At 39.4% G+C, this 23001-nt stretch overlaps 2 protein-coding genes across 3 annotated transcripts; one reads left to right on the forward strand and one right to left on the reverse strand.

The window, feature by feature from the left end:
* Nucleotides 1-1867: 1867 nt before the first annotated feature.
* On the reverse strand, nt 1868-7070 carry LOC146479578 (uncharacterized). Of its 2 annotated transcripts, XM_085110423.1 has the most exons (4): nt 6914-7030; nt 5340-5394; nt 4738-4823; nt 1868-3996 (listed from the first exon to the last, which is right to left on the reverse strand). In XM_085110423.1, exons 3-4 carry the CDS (start codon nt 4774-4776, stop codon nt 3583-3585), a joined length of 453 nt encoding a protein of 150 aa, XP_084966549.1. In that variant the 5' UTR covers nt 4777-4823; nt 5340-5394; nt 6914-7030; the 3' UTR covers nt 1868-3582. The 2 variants fall into 2 exon arrangements, with proteins under 2 accessions (XP_084966549.1, XP_084966548.1); XM_085110422.1 differs by lacking the exon at nt 5340-5394 and having other exon boundaries at nt 6914-7070.
* A 12355-nt stretch (nt 7071-19425) lies between these two features.
* On the forward strand, nt 19426-22531 carry LOC146479579 (heme-binding protein 2-like). The gene has a single exon (XM_085110227.1). The coding sequence runs from the start codon at nt 19592-19594 to the stop codon at nt 20210-20212; it is 621 nt and encodes a 206-aa protein (XP_084966353.1). The 5' UTR covers nt 19426-19591; the 3' UTR covers nt 20213-22531.
* The last annotated feature ends 470 nt before the right edge of the window (nt 22532-23001 follow it).

Raw genomic sequence — 23001 nt, forward strand, 5'->3', positions numbered from 1 at the left:
TACCAGGCGTTTTCTTGTTTTCCTTATTATTTTTTTTCTACTTATACTGAAGCTAAGCTGGCCCATCATGTTAAAGGGCACATCTATTTTTGCCCTCGTAAGTTGCTATAAAGTCGCGATCGCAAGTTTCTACTTATACTAGCTGATACCACTAACCAGGGCCATACTAGCTATAGTAAGTCGCGATCTTAAGCGTAGTTTTCATATGTCTTGAAAATCCCAGGCTATCGGGGATTTCACTTTTTCCCGACCGTTCCAGAAATTTGCCGCTACTGATGATCGGGAATTCATCGGTGACAGACGCCATTTTTATTTGTCGGGGGGAAGTGGGGAACTGGAGGGGCCCGTTTCTCGAAAGTGCCGGGCAAGTCCCGGTACCAACCCGCCCGGTATAAAGTAAAAGTCCCCGATAATTTTACGGCTGTTTCTCTCGAATCTCCCGTTATTTTCAATCCCGGTATTTTTCCCGGTAACTTGCCCGGTAATTTACGGGAAGCAATATTTTGTTGCATCAAAACAAGATGGCCGCCGGAGGCCATCTCGGTTACCAAGATGGCCTGGGGCACGTGCACGTGGCAGAGGCCACGTGCTTACCAAGAGCGAACGATTTTAGACAAAATAGAAGAAAGAGAAATAATAGAAAGATACTGGTTATCCAGGGAAGTAATAAATTCGTTTGCTGACGAGTTTACTGGAGGAGACCTTTCGAGAGACACCATTCATCAGTTATATACAGCACGGGAAGTTGTCTGCTGTCCGCGAAAACACAGGTAATTTATTTTAAGCTAAATTCGATTTTGAGACGACATTACGACTTTATAAGTCCCTTATAACGACGGCGTTGGGAGAAAAATATATTCCGTATTGTTTTTTATCGTGATACAAACATTTTCTTGGAGAGAGTAAACGGATAAAGTACAAATCGTGCGCTGATTGAAAGAGAAATTCTCACTTCAGTCAAACTGTAGCCATAATATCCCGCCGCACGCGAAATTTTTTCTCGGGGCGGGTTATTTGAATTTTTGGCTCTAATTTTTACGTCAAAACAAAGAAAATGCAAAAAATTTACGCTAGCTACAACAAGGAAATCGAATTGAAAGACCTGAACCATGAAAGACAACACAGCAGAGCTCTTGAAGCACTTTTTTCTAGAGAGAAAAGAAAGTTTCGGCGAGGTGACAGCCTACTGAAAAGGCTTGAGAAGGTATTTTCTGGAGAGGCTCGAAGGTGAAAAATTCGCGATCTTATTGCGCTGAGGCGACGTTATTTTGTGATATTAAGCCTGCCGCACACTTGACTAATGAGGAAAGAGCTGAGCAAACTGTCTTGCGAGACATCGCGAGGCAATCAGCTGAGCTGTAATTCCTCAACAAACAGAAATGGCAGCCCCTCAGTAATTGAATGAATGACTGCCTGGTACTGAAGGGATAACTGTCACGCAATCTCACTGCAAACAAAACAGGTTTAGAAAGAGCGCCGTAACTAGGGCAGGAATATTTCAAATAGGTCAGTGCAGGGAACAAATCAAAGAATATAAAATATTTTATTGAGGAAATAACAAATATCTGTAGACAATTAATAGTACATTTGTAAGACTTCTTCACTGTACATCATATTTACTATTTTCTGGTCATTGGGCACCAAGCTTTAAGTTTAGATACCTCATTAACTCTGCCATATTTCGGAGCTTTGTGAGTGCTGAGGTAGGTAAGCACTGAGTTATACACCATAGTTTAAAAATTGTTTTATGATGCCAAACTTAAACAAGTACCAACAAAAGGATAAAATGCCAAAATATGTTACTTGAAAGAAAATAAAGGAAAGCTAGAGAAGCAAAGTAGAATTTTTGTCCTTTTTTTTTTAAAAAAAAACGTGAGCTTTTCAAACAAGTTAGTGTCGTTATATTTATTTTTATTAAAAACTGGATCTTTGGATATAGTACAATTCCAGAGTATTGATTGGCCTAGTGACCATGAGATATCAGCCATTACACCATGCCTGAGAAATGTTGCCCTCTGGTCTGTCTAGCAAAATAGTGTGAGCTACAAAAGTTTAAGCTTGTAACAGTCAAATGTAAAGTCATAACATCTATAAATTGGCCCCAACATTCTCTGAACTTCTGGCAACCCTTAAACTCAGTGATATGTTGAACGAACTGTGTGGAAGATTACAACCCATACCTTTGAAAAAATATTCAGTGCTTTCTTTCAGTAGCAGTGCATGGTAAAACAATGGTTGAAAAAATGGTTTTGATTCAAGACTTGCCGAGGCTTGCATTTTTCTACAAGCTCAAGACTTTCTTTACCTTGCAAAAGAAATCAAAACTCAGAGATGGCTTTGCACAAGACTGATACCCGTCACTGTGAAAATATTTGCACCACATTTTTTCAGACCATTTGTCACCCCTAAAAAAAAACATTAACTATTTACATTTTTATTATAATTATAAATCAACACACCAGTGTAACATCACTGCATTTATTGAATCCTCACACAACGTTTGACATAGAGTTAGAACAGTAAAACAATTAACCATAAGGGTACTGCTTGCACCACGTTAAATTTTAGTCATACAGGATTCTTACACATTTTTGTATGCAAAATTCAAGACTTTTTTCCAAACCATTATTTTCTTTTTTGCAGGCTCAACGTTATGAGTATCAAATTTGCTAGCTGACAAAGGTTCAACTTAGCAGAAAAAATCCAGACTTTTTTCCCATTTTTTCCAGACTTTACCTTTATTTTCCATACTTTTCTGCAAGGTCTGGAAACTGTGTTTGCATATTTCCATACTTTTTTAAGAAATTCCAAACTCTCTGTATGAACACTGGGCTTAGGGAAGTGGTTAAAACTACTATACTCAAACAGGACCCACCAAACCACAAAATACCTGGTCTTTGCCTGCACCCCTTTCCTCAGCCTCAAACGATGGTGTGTTTATTGCATATAGCCACCCCTCTACCCAGCAGTAAAAAGTGACGATGAGATTCAAACCTCAGTTTTCTTGTCTATGTAACAATTCTGACTCTTGCAAGCTGAATGTTTCTGTATCAGCTCAAATTTTAAAGCCACTTAAATTTTGTTACTAAATATGTTCATGAGATAGGTGGTGTCTTCAAGAAACCCCCTACCCTAAACAAGGTGGGTCCTCTTTGAACAGACTTAATTGCCATGACCAGTGTTGTTTTTCATTTTATTATTTAACTTTGACCTATGTATAGCTTTCAACCCAGACGAAAGTCATTTTAATCACAAATCCTTGGTTTCTACGGTACACACTTTCATAAAAGTAAATGACTGCCTATGTTTATTTTCTTCTACTGACAGAGTTTCAAGACGAAAGACAATAATTCAATCTCCAATATATACATGTAAAAGAAAAAAAAAACAATCGTGCATTTTCGAGATCCTGATACATAATCTTTAGTTTTCAACAAGCCAGAGTAATAATAAATTAGAAAAAAAATATGATACAAGAAAATGACTAGTCAGAGTAATTGAATTCCACGGAAATAAAGCTTACAGATAAAAACAAGTAAAAACACTTAATTAACATAATTAGCTTTTCTTCATGAAGCAAAGTTAAGTATCATTTTGCTCTGATAGTTTTTGCTGAATCTGCTTTTTTAAATTTTCACTAAATTCCGTAGCTTCTTTCTGCAGTTCATCAATTTCTTTTTGAAGATCTTCATTTGTTTTGATCAGCTGCGCGATTTGAAGCGTAAGTTTCATCAGGCCCGCATGACGTAAAACAGCAGCAGTTCGACCAAAGCGATCTGCATTGCTCCCATAATTTTTTTTAACCTTGCCCTTGCCATGGTGCCGTTTATGATGATAATTGTGGTTGTGGTGATGGTTGTTACTTCCAGCCAGTGGTGGATCTTTGGATGATGAAGAATGCATATTGTTGTTCTTTGCGTTTCCACTGCTGCCCACTAAGTGGTGGTTAATACCATTGACAATTGGTGGTGGGGATCTTTCAACCAACACGTCACCCTGTGTGACCAAAAAGTATGATCATCAGGAAGAATTTTCTAAATGAAGACCGATGGGAATCAATTGAATGGAAATACAGTAATTTCCACATTCAGTCATTAGAAATAATAGGATTGTGCCAATCAATTAGTTAGTAAGAATCACTTATTATTAATTTCAATTAACTAGTAATAATCAAAGCTTAGGGAGTGTGTTCAATGATCTCGATCCCAGGCTACTACTAACACAAAGGTATTTTAGCGCAGTTTTCGTGTTTATGCCACACGTTCTTTGAAATATTCAAATACGTGTCTTTGTGCAATCAAGGATGGTGATTATTGATGGATTGAAGTATGGGAAGGGGTGAAATAAAAAATCATAAAATTTTTTGTTGCAGTACCACTTCAAGTCGGCACTTGAATAATTTTGCACTTAAGACCAAAAAGTCGGGGCTCCAGGGCACCATGACTTTACTCCAGAGCTCCATTTTAGTCTTTTAAACTTTCACCTGTGAAATCTTCATCCCGTGCCGACTATCTCCCTATAGTGGGCCTCTGAGAATGAGCCAAAATCATCATTTTTAATTTGTCTGGGCCCCTAGAAGAGAAGGACTTTGGGCTCTGGAATCCATGTTAAAAATTTAAGGGGTCTAAAAGACCCCCCCCCCCTCCAGCCCATCTGCGACCCTGCTATATAGTCTAAATATGTCAAGTGCTTTCATGTTCTACTGTTTGTCATGGAATTAAGCTTATCTTTCCTAACCTGAAACTGGCTTCTGGTGTCTTGAAATTTTTCCGCCATACAGTCACTTGTAACAGCGTTCAAAGATAGAGCATCATTAAGAATATCTGTATAAAGAAATCGAGGGCAAACCATTAAAAAAACAAGAACATTTGTGACGTGGGCTTCCTGTTAAAATATATTTGTTATTAGAACGAAACAAGTTAATAAGATAATATTAAATCCTTTAGAATGTAAGGTGCCGGTGCATGAAAGATTTAGACATGTCACTTCGTTACAACTTAACTTTCTTGTCTTCGTTCGACTTCAGCTTTAATACAGTTTCGTTGAGACGAGACGCAATACAAAAAGTTAGGATCAAACATGCTTTAAAACTTAAGTCTTAAGCTTAAGTTACTCTGTAATAGCTGAACCGTGCATTTAAATACTGTAGTTTATTTTGATCTAGAATACAGCTGATCCCTTACGAGCAGTGGTTTTTCCACCGGACGCTAAGCTACGCTTTTGGGTAACAGCTGAAGACTCAGGCAAAAGCTTATTAATAGGTTAAATACATAGGACGGCCGCTAGAATACATCGTACAGTAACATCAGTTGTGATTATTCAATAGCGATCGAACAAACCTTTCAACAACGACAAATTTTCTGCAGAAGGCAGTTTTTCAGGTCTGCTTTTCCACTGCGAAGACAAAATACTTCTTGTTCAATATGAGACGTCCAGCCGTTTTTATCGTCAAATTTGATGCCAAAAGTATTACGCGATGCCCTTAACACTGAGCGTTGTTGTCGAAGGTCTTCTGGGCCATTACGTAACTGAGAGAAACGCGCTACCGGCACACGAGTTTCACACAGAAACGTGACGGCGAAGCAAGACAAACGTGACCGGCTGGATTATGCTAATTTTGCATAAAGACAATAATTCCTATCCTATCATACCAAAATGCGGGGTATTCCTCGCACCATTCCTGACAAACACAGTTTTCTGTGCCTATAAATGGAGCCAGCCTGATTATGGCTCCTGGCTCAAACTTGATGTTAAAACATGAAAAAGTAATGTTGTAGAAGGTTGCACAAAACCGTGCACGGCACGCGACTTGACGACAAAAACGTGAGCATCCTTTGCTGGGAGAGCATGTCGGGTGACCGTACTTTTACGGCCTGTTATTTGATTCTGTTTATATTTGGTTTTTTTTTTTTACCTGCTCACGGCTTTAGCCGTTTTCGGTTGAGTCCTTTATATAAAATTAAACTTGGTGTGTATTTTAGATTTAAGTTTTACCTGAAATTACCTAATACAATTTAAATACGAATATAATACTACATCCGCTCGGAGTTTGTATTACATGCATCTTTGATTTCAGCTTATATATATTTATATATTTTATAATACAGGACGAGCAGTACGAAAATTTTCACTGCCTAGCGTGCAGGCAGCCAGTAAAAAATAGAAATGAGGGAAATTAAATGTCAAAAGGCAACTTGTGGCCAAAAAACAACCGCATCTTATGCTTATTTTACTGACTTTCATTTCAGATCAGAAAAAGGCCCATTACTGGCTTTTGGCGAACTCAAAACAGACCCAGTTTTTCAGAAAAGTCTAATCGGCTACATGCTCAAACCTTAACAAACCTGTTGCAAGATCAAAGGAATTATTAATCAAAACTGACTCCTTGTAGAATACTTCGTAATGAAGTTTCACAGTAAGCTTAAATATTCATTGAAAATTATTCGGCAACGGAGCTTCGTTTGGTTCAAAATTTTAATGCACAAAATAGGCGGTCTTAATTATTTCTCCGCGAGAAAATACTCCAGCATTTTCTCATTCTAGTTATCATGTAAGCTTATATGTTTCGGAACAAATCAGTTTTCCAACCCGCTCAGCATTAGACTAAACAAAACGAATGCTGTTTTTCGCAACCGCCTGTCTTTTGAATCTGTCAAAAGTAAAAATCGCGCTAAGGCAAGGCTATTTCAAGCACGGCGATCGACGAATCGAGCGCAGGACACAGCTGCTTCGGCAAGTTCCAGGAAGCTACCTGAGCACTGCTTTACCAGTGGGCCGAACGGCGTAACACACATGGACACAACCTAGCAGCCTGTAAGCTATCTTCCGATCCGTAACTGGTTTTTACATGGTACAACGGATTTGACTAGGGGTACTATGGAATTCTCTACAAAAAAGATTCACTCAAGCTTACCTGGTTAACAGATTTTCGGACTCCGAGAAAGCTTTGAATTTCTGTTCGACCCAAAAGGCTTGGTTGGTTTAATTTGTTTTGCTAAGCCAGTCATTTACTCGCCCCCGCACACACGAGACATCAATCGCGTGTACAGTACTCAGCACGTGAAAGGAGCACGTGCGAAAGTCTCATTAAAGGGTTTTGCAGGAAATCGGTGGGGACCCAATACATATTGTAGCAAAGTCCCGTATCGCTAGGGGTTTTTAATACCAGTACGGGATTGTCGTATTGGTCCGAAAACCCGGGAGTGGGAGCCGCTACGCTATATGCTATACCACAGGCACCCCAAGCTCAATATAAGAGAACGCTACCCAGAAAAATCTATTGAAACGAAATCAATACTGAATCAGAAAATCTTAGATCCAAGAAAACGCCAAGCGCAAATGTTACCGTTTCATTTCAAGTTGAAAACTACGCTTGGATTTTTCTTGGATTTGAGGCACGTGAGTGATGTGATTTTCGGGATTTTTTGCTTCGGCGAGCTGTCCATGTCATCCGGCAGTGTGAGGCCGTATCCTTCTCTTTTGTAGCTTTTTGTAGAGGGAGAACTGAAAGTAAAACCCTCGCCAAAACGCATTAAATCAGCAAAATGTTTACAAAGACAGCAAGAACTACACCATATATGGAAGTACAGAAAGACATTTTTACTGCGAGATTTATTCAATTTCTATGTCCTTCGACCAATTTATGACAATCCCATACAAATCGTTATATTTTCAGTTAACCGTGACCGTGTTAACGCAATTCAAATCATTGTAACAAATACCGCTATGCCTAATATTTGGGTACCATTCTCTTATATTGAGCCTGGGTACCTCTGGCCATACAGGTATGCCCGGCTCCTGTTATAACATTTTGTCTAAAGTTTGAAAAACGGTGCAGTTATCGATTTTAGATATCAGGCCTGAAAGCAGGTTTTGCCGGGAAAATTAACGTGTAAAAGCAAGATGTTTTCCAGCTTTATTGGTCAATTAATAACAATAAACTACAAAACGAACAAGTGAGTATTAATAAATAAATGATTAGTAAAATAGAGACCAAAAAGGGTTAGCGCGAACGAGACATGATACCCATGCGAGGCGCATCCCCAACCTAAGAAAAATCAAGTAAAAATTACAAATGAGAACACTAATAAAAAACACGAAGATTACGAACGGTGGCACGGGCAGTCACGTGAGAGTCGGGAGAGGAACCAGTTGCGATGATATAACGTACTGTGTGAAAATATGGTTCACCGGCAAGGACTCGAAATCCGGTCTCCTGCATTCAAGGTAAACCAGAATAAGCTGTGCTATTTCGCCCGTTGTCACTGTAAGTTCGCCTGTGGTGTAGTTGTAGTGGTTATCACGTCTGCCTTGAATGCAGGAGACCGGGCTTCGAGTCCTCGCCGGTGAACCACATTTTCACATAGTACGTTATATCTTGCTTTTACACGTTTACTTGCTTTGTTTCTTTCATGGATAGGAACAAGAAACTTGAAAAAATTGCAAAGTCGCTCAAACAGCTGAAAATGTAACTTCACCAGTGACCTTTGCCTTGCCCCTGTACGGCTTTGTCCCAGGCAGTAACGAATAACCTGAATAATACGCCATTTCCGAGTTGCGTTAAACCTCGTTACGAAAGCGAGGCTAAGTGCTAAATTTTTATTATGAAAATTAGGGCTAGTTTTCATTCATATGCAAACAAAACAAATATGAAAAGCTTTGCGGCATAGCCTCAATTTCATAATTATGTTCACCGCAACTCGGAAATGGTCTATTCGCTTCGGGACGTAACCGACAGGAAAAGCCCTCGCTTTTTCGCTCGTACCAAGTGATTCGAAACGGACTGACCGCAATGAAAGACAGAGAGAGGTCTAGAAACTAGACAGGAGTGGCCTCAAGTCACAGGCCCGTTTGACATGGCGTTTTACTCTTTCACTTAAATCGCTTTTTGTTTGTTTTTATACTTGTTAACCTTTTGGCTTCCTGTTACACTCCTGTTTCGATTAGGCCCGGGTCCGTTTCTCAAAACTCACAGAAGAGTTTTCCGTCCAAAAAACATTTTTTTCAAATGAGTTTTCCAGGGTGGCTATCAAGTTGGCGGCAGTTTTTCGTGCAAACTAGCCAAATGTGTTAATTAATCTTATAAAATTTTCAACAACGTACTTTAAAAATTATTAAAAATCGATGTTTTAATAATGAAAATAGTTACGTAGCTGGCGGTATTGTGCGCGCGCGAATATGAAAAGTTTGGCGGTCGAGACGCGATGAGCGGCGTAATGCAGGGTGCAATTCCATTGCCGGGCGAACGGCAGAACGGCAGAGCCCATGGGCAATTACTCTTACCAAACCAGTTCCAGAAGCATTTTAATTCCCCACTTTTCATTGGCCAGAAAAATATTTTTCTAGCCAATCAGCGAAGAGGACTAGCCGGGCGACTTTGGTGCCTTCTTTAATACACGAAGTTGTTTTCCTCATCGATCGCTACAGTTGCCTGGACTGTTCAACGGGAATGTTCTCGACGAGAGTTTCAGACAAAAATTCAGCGAAGTCAAGGAAATCGCAAACTTTATGATGACCACAGCTATAAACAAACACTCACCGAGAAATTTCCACGGTGGACGTATCGAAGGTATTGTAAATTTATATGGCTAAAACGAGAATAACAAATGCTCTCCAGTTCTTACAGTAAACTTTCGCCAACGAAAATCTCTTCTACCGGACTAACTGACCCCGAGGTCTCCGAGGATGGGACAATCTGAAGTAAAACTATAAGCAAAGCAAATGAAGGACGTCATTGTCGTTGATGAATTCCGTGGTAATAAATTTTTTTTTCGATTTGAGGCAAGTGCCGATTTGTCTTCCATTATTCAGTTTAAGTATGATAAAACGGGTTCACCTAATGTCAGTCTTGTATTCCAGGGCTCGAAGTTGCCTTTGTAACTTAAACTCCGTCGTTATTTTTGAGATGTCCTCTTCGTCGTTCAATTGAAAATTGTTCCGGACAACCAATTTCAATAAAACATGGGGATAGTATTGTTCAGATCATCAGGATCTTAACGAATTCCTGAGATTTCTGCAAAAACACACAAAGTTAAAAACTGCAAGGAAATTTTAACTGAATTCGAGTCTGGAACAAATAAAATTTACCGTTTACTGATTTCGAGATGTCTTTATCGTTGTTATAGTAGTATCGATTTTACTGCAATATCAATCTTCAATCCAAAGCCAATACCTTGTATAAATTTCTTTTTAAAAAACTGTATCGAAACACCTCAATTAAGGTGTTTCCCTCTTCTTAAAAACGCTATTCCGTTGTAAATGGTTTCTGTCGCTTACAAAGTCAGAAGTTGAATCTAGATCTCTAGCAACGGAACTCAGAAACATGAAAATAAAAAGACAACTTCGTGGATTTAAACCTCTATCCTTCTGGAACGACCAAGAGGTTCCGTAATCTTTGTTCATGCTTTGCATATCCGGCAAACACCTTGTTTTGTGTTTTACCTTTTTCAAAGAATCAAAGTACAATATATGAAAAGGCCCCCAGGACCTTTCCTAACAAAGCTTGCGCCTATAGCTCGAGGCAGTCGAGTTTCACCTGTTGTTGTGTTTTGTCTGTCTTCGCTGATAATATAAAAGGCTCTCAGCTGTCCATTCTAACCTTTACGCCGGGTCTCTGAGTTAGGTTGAATTTTTTTTTATTTCACCACACATAAGTTACAAAAACTTACGAAGAGAAAAGCTGAAAACGAAAGCCGAGGGAGGGTGTCCTACGAGAAACCATATAGGGCTCATATAGATCGAATAAGGCTTTCTTATTACAGTGCTGTTACAAAAATAAAAAAAATGGTGTGTGAGACGGTTGATACAATTACAAATGGATAAATGATTAGCAGTTGACACAATAACAAACCATTAGAAGTTGAGCCGGAAGTCCAATCAATCAAAAACTTTAGTACAGTGTCTAAACTTCTAGCGGACCATTAGTCTATCTGTTTGTCTATCTTCGTGTGCATGAGGGGCTTTGAACGTATCTAATTGTCTATGGGTTGAGGCTTAAAAATATCTCCATTTAGGGCGTGGCATTACCTAGCCTGCAGGCTCTGATACTTGCAGCCGTTTAGTTTCCTTCATGCGATCGAACCACCTTTCTTTGTCTGGAGATTAGCCGGCAGTCGGCTGCTGAAATACAAAGGATGCAAGGAAGCGTCTGTTGGCTCGAAGCGTTGCCACAAATTGCCACATATTGTTTGACGCATCCGATGATGTTTGTCCTTTTTGAAAAGCATCCTCCTTTATTACTCATTTCTTGACTGAAAAACGTTCAATACTGGGAGGAGTAAATATTAAAAAGGAGTAATCTGCCTGTTTCATTATGCGGTTCGAATTTTAATTCGCTTACTGACTAGGAGTATCAGGCCATGTCCACACGTATCCGGAAATTTTTTTTTCCGCAAATATTTTTTTGCGGATGCGAAAATTTTCGCGTCCACACGCAGCGTATTCGAATCGTTTTCAGCCGTCCACACGTATCCGATTGTACCCGGAAATTTTCTGATTTGCTCTAGAGCCCAGTTCTAAAATTCTCTCTCCATTCTTCTTCGATCGTTGTGCCATTGATAAAATTGTCCCACAATGCGCCTGTCCTTCCTGGTCGCGTCCAGAATAACAATCTCAAAACATCCTGTCGATCTCTAACGTATTGGTTGTGTAAATCTATCACAGCTGCATTTATCTGAACGCATGATATCAAACTAGAAATCAGAGCAACTAACAAAGAAGCTACAACCCGGCTTGCTGTACGCCATGTTTGTTTATAATGCTCGCCGTGAAGACTGGATCCAAGAGAATGACGAAAGCGTATTCAAAAATTTCCGGATACGACCGTCCACACGTATACGTATTCGTATCGGATAAAAAAATTTCCACTCTGGAGAGCGTTTTCAAAAATTTCCGGATACGGCCGAAAAATACGCTGGATACGTGTGGACGCAAGCCGTATTCGTAAAAAAAAATTTGCGTTTTCACAAATTATCGGATACGTGTGGACGACGCCTCAGTTACAAGAAGACTAAGAAATCCAGCCTTGGAAAGGTCGCTATACTCAAAACTATTCTAACTTTTCAGGGCGAGATAAATGCATGAGTAGAAAGAAAATTTCCCGAAACAGAAGATTTGAAAGCGGCCATGTTTTCGTTGGCTGATATGTTCATCGTGCATGTATATCTGTGAGATTTTCCGTTCTTTCAAAATTCTAGTAAACAAGCTGTAATTGTCCGTAACGACAACATTTGCTAGACGGCCGATATTAACTAATAATAAGGTCTGGATGGAAAGAGCGTTGAGAGTGTCAGAAGCTAGACAAGATTAACACAAGCACCGATCTACAATATTAAGGGTCAAGCATCGATTGTTAAAATCAGTTAAAAAATACAATCCTCGACAGCTAGCCCTGGTTGATGTAGTGTCTTTGTCAATTTGTTTTCTTTTAAATTGTCAGGTCTGCCGTTCAGGCGGGATGGTCAGTGGGGTTCCACTGGAAAATGAGTCTCCTGTCCCGGCAAACGTTCCTTGAGCAACATTTCAAAATTCCAACTTGATCTGGAAATTGTGGATGGAAGAGCCACTTTGTAAAGCAACCTTCTACATCACACTTAAACACACCACAGTAGAACACTACCGGGACGACCGTTCATTTGAATATGGACACAATTTTAATTAGAATACCATCCACAAAACCACCTTGTACAGCGTAATAACCACCACCACATGAAAGTACCGCTCAGTAGCTTTCATTTGAATGGTCACACTTCAGTTAGGATTTCATCCACAAACTCAAAAGCTAGAACCAACTTCCACGGCATAATAAACCGCACACGAGTACCCAAATGCCTTCTCAGAAGCTTTCATTTGAACGGTCACATTTATAATTAAAGATTTCATTCAAAGAACTACATTGTAGAACAAAAGTCGAACTCTCGCCTTGCGGACACCTTGCTATTACAGACACCCCGATAATACGGACAGCAGCTAAATCCCCGGCAAAAATAAATTACAGACGTTTAACTGATATAAGTTCCCGCTGTTACGGAATCTCGCTATTAAGGACACTAACTCGCGATCCCGAGGGGTCCGTAATAAAGGGAGTTGACTATGGTGTCGCAGGAAAGTACTTCGAGAAAGTTCCAATTTCAGCCTCCGTATGGCCCGTATTTCATATATTTTTAAGATTTGGGTCTTTCTTAAATCTTTGTTTTTATAAATTTAGAAAGAAATTCTTACCGTTGGTTAGGAATTCAGATTCTGAGGTAATTTTGACTTGACTCGAAGTCGGCAAACTTTGCGCGAGCGTTGCCGTAGACCTGCAGATTCTCAACCGGATTGTGAAGCGTACACAGCCGTTTAATTTATATAATCTGTCTGTCTTTGCATAGGGTCTCAGCTGTCAGTCTGGCAAAAAAAAAGGACCCGAGGCAAATTGGGAGGCGACTGTGGCAATGAGAACGTCAAAAGGCAAAAGATCTAATGAGCAAGATAATAGCCCTATAATTTTAATAAATTTCTTTGCCGCCCTCTGCAAAACAGAAACTTGAGAATGATCAAATTCAGAGTTTCAAGGGAAGCAAGGGCAGATAACAGTGAATTTTTTCTCGTTCTCTGTGCTTAAATGCTTTGCTTCTGCGAAGGGCGGTTTCTAATAGCTACAAATATTCTTTCTTTATTCGCACTGTAAGGAAATTGAATGACTTGTCAGGATATGTTGTACATGCCGAATCGTTAACTGTTTATAAGAGTAGACTTAAAATTTACTTGAATATTCACTTGAATCAGTAGCCATCGAATTTTATCTAGTTCTAGAAGTTTTTAGTTAAGGAAATTGTTTTTTTACAGGGTTAACCTCACGATTTCCCTATTCAGGATGTTTTTTGTATTTGTGTTGAAGCCTCTTAAATAACTTGAAATGTTATGTTATGTTATGTTATGTTAGCTTTCTTAGACAATAGTCTATTTTGTTGTTGTGCTTAGTGACCCGGCCATTGAGTGAAAGCGAGGCTGCAGTTGAATTGATTTTTTTTTTTGATGCAAACCTCAGTGCCCTTCATGTATAAATGCAGGCTAGTTGCGTTAGCATAATAAAAGCAGGATTTTCATACTAAAGGCAGTGAAGTTTGGATCAAACTCAATTTCAGCTTCGCTGCATCTCAAAGGCCCCAAGGCCTAATCACACAACTGTAAATTTGAATGGTCTATTTGGAGCCACGGTACAAGTTGAACAGGTGGGAAGTGGAACTTGGGATGACTGGGTGACTACCAGGAGCCGTAGCGCATTTTGGAAACAAAAATACGAAAACTTGAAAAACATTAGCCTAGCATTCTTCAAGTTTCAATCCATACCGGCCTACTCTGTCTCTGGCCAGAGGCACTAATCGACAGTTTTATTGCACTGGGGTGATAATTTATAACAAACTTGACAATTTATATTTCTTTGTTTCTGCTGACAGACAAACATTTTTGGGTTTTAAAATGACAGCAAATTTGCGTGATACTTCCCCTTTAAGTAGGCGCTGACAGTTAAGTCTATAACAGGGCTGGTTTCAAAAGAAACTGTGGACTGCGCCGTAAGGCGAGTAGAAGTGAATAGGGACCTTAAGCAGAGACGACGACGACGTCGACGAAAACGGAACTTGAAAAATTACATTCGCGTTTTCTGAATCAATTCGCGATAATTTCTACTCATTAAGCTTGTGTAATGTGGCCGAACTCTCCAGAAGCTTACGCCGTAGGGGCGGCTTTAACGTTCAGGGCTGAGTTGCTCGAAGCATGGTTAGCGCTAACCATTGGTTAAGAGGTATTAAAACCTATAGGTTGTCATGGTGTTTAACCCGGATTAGCGCTAACCATGCTTCGAGCAACTGGGCCCAGAAAGTGGAAATGAAAATTAATCATCATGCGTTCACGTTCTCCATAAAACCGTGAATGTGGTCATTTCACGTTGTTGTTTTGCAGAGGACGACAAAGAAATGTACCAAAGTTTATAACGCACGTGCAGTGCCAGTGTTTTGCTAATTAAAACTATTGTTTTCTTACGTTCTCGTTGCCGTCGTCGTCGTCACTGCTTAAGGTCCCTAATGTTCGATTTCATCAACGGAGTTAATAACTAAAGGTAGATTGGCCACCGTAAAGAGATTCGAGTGCTGACGTTTAGAGCGTTAAAACTCTCATATAAAAGTTTCTACAAGCAATACAAATCGCACCTTTTAAATACCCAATGAGTATTTGATTTTTCTGCCCTCACTTTTAATTATCATTTCTATTGTGTTTTATGTAAAAATTGTAGAATGATTTTATGCACTCTTAATTTTCTAGATCTTGTCTTTGTTTTGTGCTACTTAGTTAGTTGCACATTATACGCCAGTTAGCTGCTCGTGGCAGTGACCAACTCGAAAGCCTAAGCTCCTTTGGTCACTGCGCACATTTTACCTTTGATGATTTATGTAATTTAATGTTGTCTTTATGTTACTTTTGTGATGTATCGTAATTTCCTTTTGTAGTAAACTAATGAAATAGTGCATAAATAAAAAAATCTGAAATCTGAGATCTTAGCCCGTCGTCAGAGCGAATAGACCCCAAGTCAGCCTGCTAAGTTATAGTGATTCCAAGCAATCCAGTCAAAAAAGGCGTAATAGAAACCTCAAAAAATAAATTTTGGTATACATTTGTTTATTGAACTCTCTTCTACAAAATCCATATCCTCACAAATGGCTACCGCAACTAGTTTGAGGGTAAAACAGAAAAACGTAGGCGCAAGTAGGGGTTTTGTGACCATTCTCCTTATTGTTTGGTTCTCTTTTGTCGAAGGGCCTTTCAAATTTAGCTCCAGCGTACTTGAAAAGTTCCCGGATGTGTCGCGGCATTACATTTTGACACTTCCTAGGAACATTGTATCGAGAAGCCTATCGTCCAAAAGGCAGGAACACGTTGTAGAGAGCATGGTAAAACATATCACAGGGACGTAAAGCTTTAAAAAATAACATTTCAAACTGGTTAGCTGACAGCAGCGGAAGACGAAACGGATGCGTGTTTATCCTGATACGTCAAATCTAAAGCAAAAGCGAAAACAGTGAAAACAATGTTGTCGTTTTGCAACGGAAGATGTCCGAGAATTTTCCATAACGTAAATTTGAATGGTCCCACCACAGGGATTCATCCACAGACGCAAAAGTGTAAGCGTAATAAACGGCATCACAGGAAAGAATCTGCTGGTAGTACTTATAGAAACTTTTATTTGAAGGTTAACACATCAGGATTTCATTTATAGACTCAAAACTTAAAACCACAAAATCATAGGAAAGGACTGCTCTTTGGCTTTAATTTGAATGATGATCACACTTGAGGATTTCCGATCCACAGGCTCAAAAGTTAGAACCACCTGGCACAGCATAGTAAACAGCACCACAGGCAAGTACTGCTCATTAGCTGGAACTACGAAACGATATCATATAAATTTTTGGTTTGATGAAAGACCTGTTTCTTAGACTGGCCAAGAACAAAACACATCCGAGAACTTAAGAGCCGATTCTACTGATGCCCATTCTAAACATTTTTTCGGGTTGAAAATTAATTGACATGGTATGTCGTCAAAGTCTACACCTTGAAAACACCCTTATCCCTTTTTTGCCCATTTCCTTTGTTATTATTTTGGAACTGCGACACCTGGCGAAGCTTTCAATACACCGGATTCAGATCAGTTCTTGATACTGAGAGACAACAATGACTTTGCAAAGGCGTGGATCTATTAGACTCTCTTTACCGTGATAAACAAACATCCTGTTATCTTACCGCAGGTTAACAGTAAGACTAACAGCTTTTAAACATGATGAAATCACGAGTAAGAAAGCTACAGATCCTAAGTCTTTACAGAAACATTTATTTAGCGATATCAGAAGTCCTGCAGCTAATCTGAGCCGATAAACCTAAGCAATGCTACTACAGAGCCATCCGGGAGATGGAGACCCAAGAGCAGATAGTTGCGTCAGGGGCAAGCCGAAACTGGTAGTTTACAAGAAACGAGCGAGTCGTTCTTGTAAACCGTACCAGTTTTGACTTCTCCTTGACCCAACTATCTGCCCTTGGGCCTCCGAGGATACTACAGAGCTAGATTAGACTATTTCACTTCATGAACTTGAAAGATCAAAAGTTCAATACTATTCGAGACCATTCGAACAGAACGTTATTACCACATTTTGATCAAGAGGGAAAATCTCTCAGAAGCGTACTCGGGGGAGCTCTATTCTGGGGTCTATATAAGGTACATTTAGCGATGAGAGGGAGTCCTGTTTGGCATGTCACTGAAATACCTACGTTTGATCAACCCCCTTCTTTTCTTCACTTCACGCGTGGTACAAAATGGAACTAACCCCGTCAAAAACGGCATCTTAACCGCGGTTAAAAAAAAATCCGTTACTCAAATTTGGTAAATTTTTTGTGAGTCTTTGAGTTTCTAAATCATTTCACGAAATACTAAAAAAGGCTTGTGGAATCATTAAGCAAAATGGTTTTCTAGTTGCCGCACATTCAAACAGCCTAAACAAAGACAAACAGCGCGCGCACCAGTGTCCATATAATTTACTAAAAAAAAGTAAGACTTAAAACTTTCAGACTTTTTTTTTTAGCAAATCGCAAGATAACTCGGTAAACTCACATACTTACAAATATTATCTTTGAGTTATCAAAGTAAACAGCAAATTTTCGGAGGGTTTTCTTTTCTTTTCTTTTTTCTTTCTTTTTGCTTACGTTTTTGACCGCGGTCAACTCGGTATCTAATTACCATATCAGTCCTCTGATTGGCCAATAGCTGGCATAATGAGCTGTATTGTGTTGGGTTTACAAAAAAAATAGCTTCCCTATTAGCTCAGCTTTTTTGAAAGATTGCGTATGACTGTATCCTTAGGTTTTACGAATTTGCAATGAAACTGCAGTATTTTCTTCCTACTCGTTTTGAAAGATCAAATAAATGATTGAACCTCTGTTTTTCGTTTCTCAGATTTATAATTTGTATTACTGGTGCTGAAAACTTTAAGTTCAAAATTGCTGCGGTTTTTGTTTTCACGATCGCCATACTAATTAGCTATATGTGAATAATTTATCATGAAAAAAATTTCATTCCCTCAAGATAGGTAACCGCAACCCACCCATCGATTGTCTCTAAGGCCGGTGCTCTGAAGAAGTTGGCTTTACTGTTCAGATTGCTAATATTCCTTTTTAATGAGTTAAGAAAAATCTATACTAGAAACGATTGATTCTGGCAACTTTGGCGATACTTAAACTCATGCATTAAACTAATTGTAAACAACTTACATTACAACAATTATGATATATATCCAATGGAACTCCAATAGATCGCAAACATGTCGGACGCAAAAAGTGTCTCATGTACATGATTTCTTCAGTTCGCATCGATTCTGCAAACTAGGCAGTCAGTGCTAAAATCTTTTCAATTTTATGAAACTTATTAGGCTTCTTTACACTAAACGGAATTACCCGGCCGATGGGATATAATTACAATGAAAAGATACTTATTTGGCTGAAAATTCCTCGTTAGAGAAAGGCATATTTCCAGCTATGTACTGGCAAGGTTTATGAATTCGAGACGAATGGGTATACGGGAAAAATAGAACGTTTACACTCTTTGCAGCGAACAAGACAGTCTCTACCAAAATTGTAAGTGAGATATTGTAACCTGTACCAAGAAATTTTGTATCAGAGGGATTTTCTTGCCGCAGTCTATATAATATTTACAGATCGATGGGTTGAATGATTGATATCACTTGCATGTCCTTAAACTTGCTTTTACTCTTTCCACTACATTTTCAATTCTTTGCACGATACTTGCGAGTTCTCAATAGGACAATTATATTAATTATTCTCTTCCATCATCCCTCCACAACTACGTATGAAATTCGAACAGTCGATCTGAGTTTTTTTTTATCCTCACTTTTAACGTTAACTTCAAGTTGTTACCAGAACAGAAAATTGGCGAAAATTAATGTAAGCTACGTACTGTTTAGAAGTGCGCATTATCAACTTTGCAGGACAAGTATAAACCAGAATCGTCATCGAACGCCTTAACGCTTGCGATTTAATCCGCATTGTTTGCTCTTGATAAATCCAGAATCATTGTGAATCCAAAACATGAACAGTTAGCTGTGGTGTAAACAAAAGCCATGGGGTGGAAACAATGTGAATATGATGCGCTTATATCATGATCTGTTTCGAATGATTCAGTCCGCCAGGAAATTGGGTGTGTTACCGAATTCTTCTACCCGATGTGTGTTGAGTTACCAAAAGCTTCAAGAATTTCGTTCTGTAAACTAGTTGCTATAGATCTTCTACATAGAAACACTGAAACCGTTTTCTGTTCTTTTATTAATAAAACATTAGAAACATCTATTGTAGTCTGTTGTTGGTCGCGGCCGCTCGAGGCGTTAATTGCCATTTCAATATGGAAATACTTGTTTTTAGTTACGCGAATTCAAGACTTTGGCGGACTCAGCCAGCGCCTCTCATTCCTCGCCAGAAGTAGCTGATAGTAATTAAGCATCAGTGGCTAGCCAAGAAACGTAGCTGAACTCATAATTCATCAGTCATATTCGAAATGGGAATTTGTTTGTCAGCAAACATAGACGAAGAAGATGATGATCAAGAAGTGACATTTTTCAAACCTAGGTACTACCGAGATCGCGATGGCCCTAAGTTTCGTGTACTAAACTTCACCAGTCATTATGAGTACAGGCAATATGAACGATCCACTTGGATTTGCGTGCGGTTTGAAGGCGCGCACCTCAACAAGGGGCTAAGCAAAGGGGAAAAAATCCTAGCTCGCTACTTCAACGGCAGAAATGGTCCTAATAAGGACATGGATTTAACCTGCCCGATGAAACTGTGGGTTCATTTTGGGAAAGACGCATACGGACCGTGGAGCGACGAGGATGTGGTAGCCTCGCTTCATCTACCCTATGAAAATGTGAACAGGCCACCGGCTCCCGTCGAAGCTGGGCTGTTTGTTCAGGAAATGCCGGAACATTTCGCCTACGTGTCAAGCTTTGACGGGTTCGCCACTGAACAAATGTGGCACGACGAAGTGGTCAAACTGCGAAGAGTTTTGGACGGCGAAGGAATGAAGTACAACAAAGAAGCATTCTTTGCAGCGAGATACGAGAATCTCTTGCACATAGGGAAGAAAAGGAATGAAGTGATTCTTGTCGTCGATACCTAAAGTAAAGGGGACTCTATAAAGCAAAGGAGCTTCCACAAAGACGTCATCAAGTTAGTGTAACCCTTTTGAACGCAAGCCAAGTTGGACCTAGTTGTTATTACAAGGCTTTGCAAATTGCATGAGAAAAAACGTTTTAAGCTTGTTTTCCAGCAAATGTCAATGATAGTTGATTACCAAATGTCGAGGAACTCTCATGGGCTTGCATGGTCCAGTGCTGGCCCCTCCGCTATGTCACGCAACCGCGTCGTGAGCTGCGTGACAGAGAGCGAGAGGCCAGGACTTACAAAGAGGCTAAAATCTGCTCGATTCTTTTTCCTAAGAAGGAAGCAGAGTTCAATCCCTCGCCAGTTTACTCTCCAATCCTCACGTGCTTGCATGGAGTCTTAGGCCAAAATTTATTATCGCACTTTCGTCGGATCCGAATCTAATTCAGATCTCGAAAATGGCAAAAACCGCAGCAAAAGATCTTAAACACAGTACACAACAAATAATCACCTTACCGTGAAAGGGAATGACAGTAAAGATAAAAAAGCGGTGCAGATTCGATGTAGAAATGAGAGTTTATCCATTCGAATTCTCAAATAGTTTGAATTCTCGGTCTATCAGTCTCGCCAATTTTGGCGGCGGTCTTGATCAATTTTGGATAGGGTCAAAGTTTTTTTCCCGATGTTTAGCTCGCGATTAATTATAACAGAAAAACTATCGCACTTTTCAGAAGATCAGACTATGGTCGCTTAGTTTTTGTCTGTTACGTTTTAAAGGAATTTTCACGACGGAAGCCGTGAATCGGCCGCTTAGAAGGAAGGCATGTTTTCCGTATAGAAGACGAAAAGAGAGGGCTATGCTTAAGACTCCAGCGCTTCTCAGTTGAGTTTCTTCGTGTAAAACTCTTACGAATTACACTTTTTTCACATTAGTAACGTTTTTCTCAGCCGAAGCGTTAAATCATATGAAAGGCCGGAGTTTTTAATTGTGTAACTACGATTAACGCCTCTTGTGCCACGAAAATTGTCAAGAACGAAGGTGAATCACTGTTTCTCAGCAACGTATAAGTTTGTCTTCTCATCTCTTTATGAACAAATTTGCGGCGTAATTTAATTAAGGATTATCACCAGAAACAACGAAAATAATATCAAAAGAAAGAAAAAACACTCAAAGAAGAAATAACCGCGAAATCTATGGCCGCATTATCAGCGAAGTGTAAATAACTGCCATGAATTGTGTTGTGTCGGTATTTCCTCCATTTATGCACTAAGATACTTGTACACTAATTAACCCGAAATCCGCACTTCACATCCGCTAATAGCCAACAACAAAACGAGTTTGAGAGTAATTATAGCTTAAAGGCTCATGCAATTCAAAGTTTCTAGGAACACGGCCGAATGCACATGAAAACATTTGGAACTGTTTTCTAAATAACAAGGCAAACGTTTCTTTGTGGGCGTATTTCCTCACAAACGTTTCTCGTTGTCGCAAACTTGTCTTCTTTGTGAGTGACAAGAAGTTTTCTTTCCGACAACTTTTCAATTGTTTTCAGTGCGGTTTATCAACTAAGCTTTTTAAATTATTTATTTATACACGGAAAATCATCAGTACAATATAAAAAAAACATTAAAAATATTATAGTAAAAAGTAACTGGTTTACGTAATTGCCGTGTGACTGGGAGCCTTAAGAGGAAAATTAGGCTTTTCTTTTTTTTCTGAAAACCCCTGGCAGGCCGTCACACTGTATCAGATTTTGAAGCAGAGGATTCCATACGAACGTCGACACTACGGGTGACTAAATACAGCTGTCGATTCGAGTTCAGTATCGTTACGAGTTTGTTTTCTCTCGTTACAGTGCAATTTTTTCTTAAACGAAATAACCAATTCGCCAAAGTCTTCTTGCTTGAGTATTAACCGGCCTCCTTTAATGCTTCCTTTGGCTACTGCGCATCTCAAGATGGTCTGTGAACCATAATTAATTTATAAAGACGGCGTCTACTATTTAAAGGTTTTATTATGCGGGTTTATGATTATGCTGGAAAAGAGGTCTTTATATTCAAGGCCATCGAAATGAAAATACGAAAATTGGGGTTAACCACACATTTTTCAGAGATAATTAAGTAACTTTATTATCTCTTTCAGCCGTTAGTAAGCGCAGGGTGATAAGTCAATTTTGTGGGCCGTATTACACTGTATGGCCCGCGAAATATGAAAGTTTCCTTTCCCGCACGCCCGATTATAATAACCTAAGACGGATATAATAAATATCTTACTAACCTCATTTTCTCTGTAAGTTACGGATCCTCGATTTTCCCCTTTTATTAATGGGGCCATAAATCAACGGGGAAGAACTGGGTCCATAACTTACAGTACCGACCTCGAACTCGGTTAGTAAGAGGTATGTAATTTTAGAAAGCCCTAGATACATAACAATGCACGACATATTTTTTTAAACCTTAATTATCTCTGAAAATAAGTGGTTCCCCCAATTTTCTCTTTGGATTTCAACAGCCCTTGCTCAGATCAACGTTTCTGACATAGTCATAAAATGTACAAAAATACCTCTCCTGTAGGAGGCACCGTCCGCCCTTGAAGAAGGGGGAGGGGTGGGTCTGGCCTTTTATCTTTCCCTCTTACTCCCGTCTCCGCCCCCCCCCCCCCCTGTTTTCTTCCTGGCTCCCCGTTCCACTTCCGTTTAAAGTACCACTCTGATTACTCTTCAGCTGTCGAAACTATTCACACTACAGTAGATATTACCCATACCAAATTGATCGTTTTCATTCCAAAAGTAAGTTCCCTTATTT

The sequence above is a fragment of the Pavona decussata genome, unplaced genomic scaffold, assembly GCF_977016875.1.
Source record: "Pavona decussata unplaced genomic scaffold, jaPavDecu1.1 SCAFFOLD_58, whole genome shotgun sequence".
NCBI classification, from domain to species: Eukaryota; Metazoa; Cnidaria; class Anthozoa; order Scleractinia; family Agariciidae; genus Pavona; species Pavona decussata.

Excerpts from the sequence above, each read along its gene's own strand:
- LOC146479579 (XM_085110227.1), top strand. The coding sequence starts at position 19,592 with ATGGGAATTTGTTTGTCAGCAAACATAGACGAAGAAGATGATGATCAA.
- LOC146479578 (XM_085110422.1), bottom strand. The coding sequence starts at position 4,776 with ATGGCGGAAAAATTTCAAGACACCAGAAGCCAGTTTCAG. Across the intron at positions 3,997-4,737 it reads ACACCAGAAGCCAGTTTCAG|GGTGACGTGTTGGTTGAAAG; the intron begins GTTAGGAAAGAT and ends TTGGTCACACAG.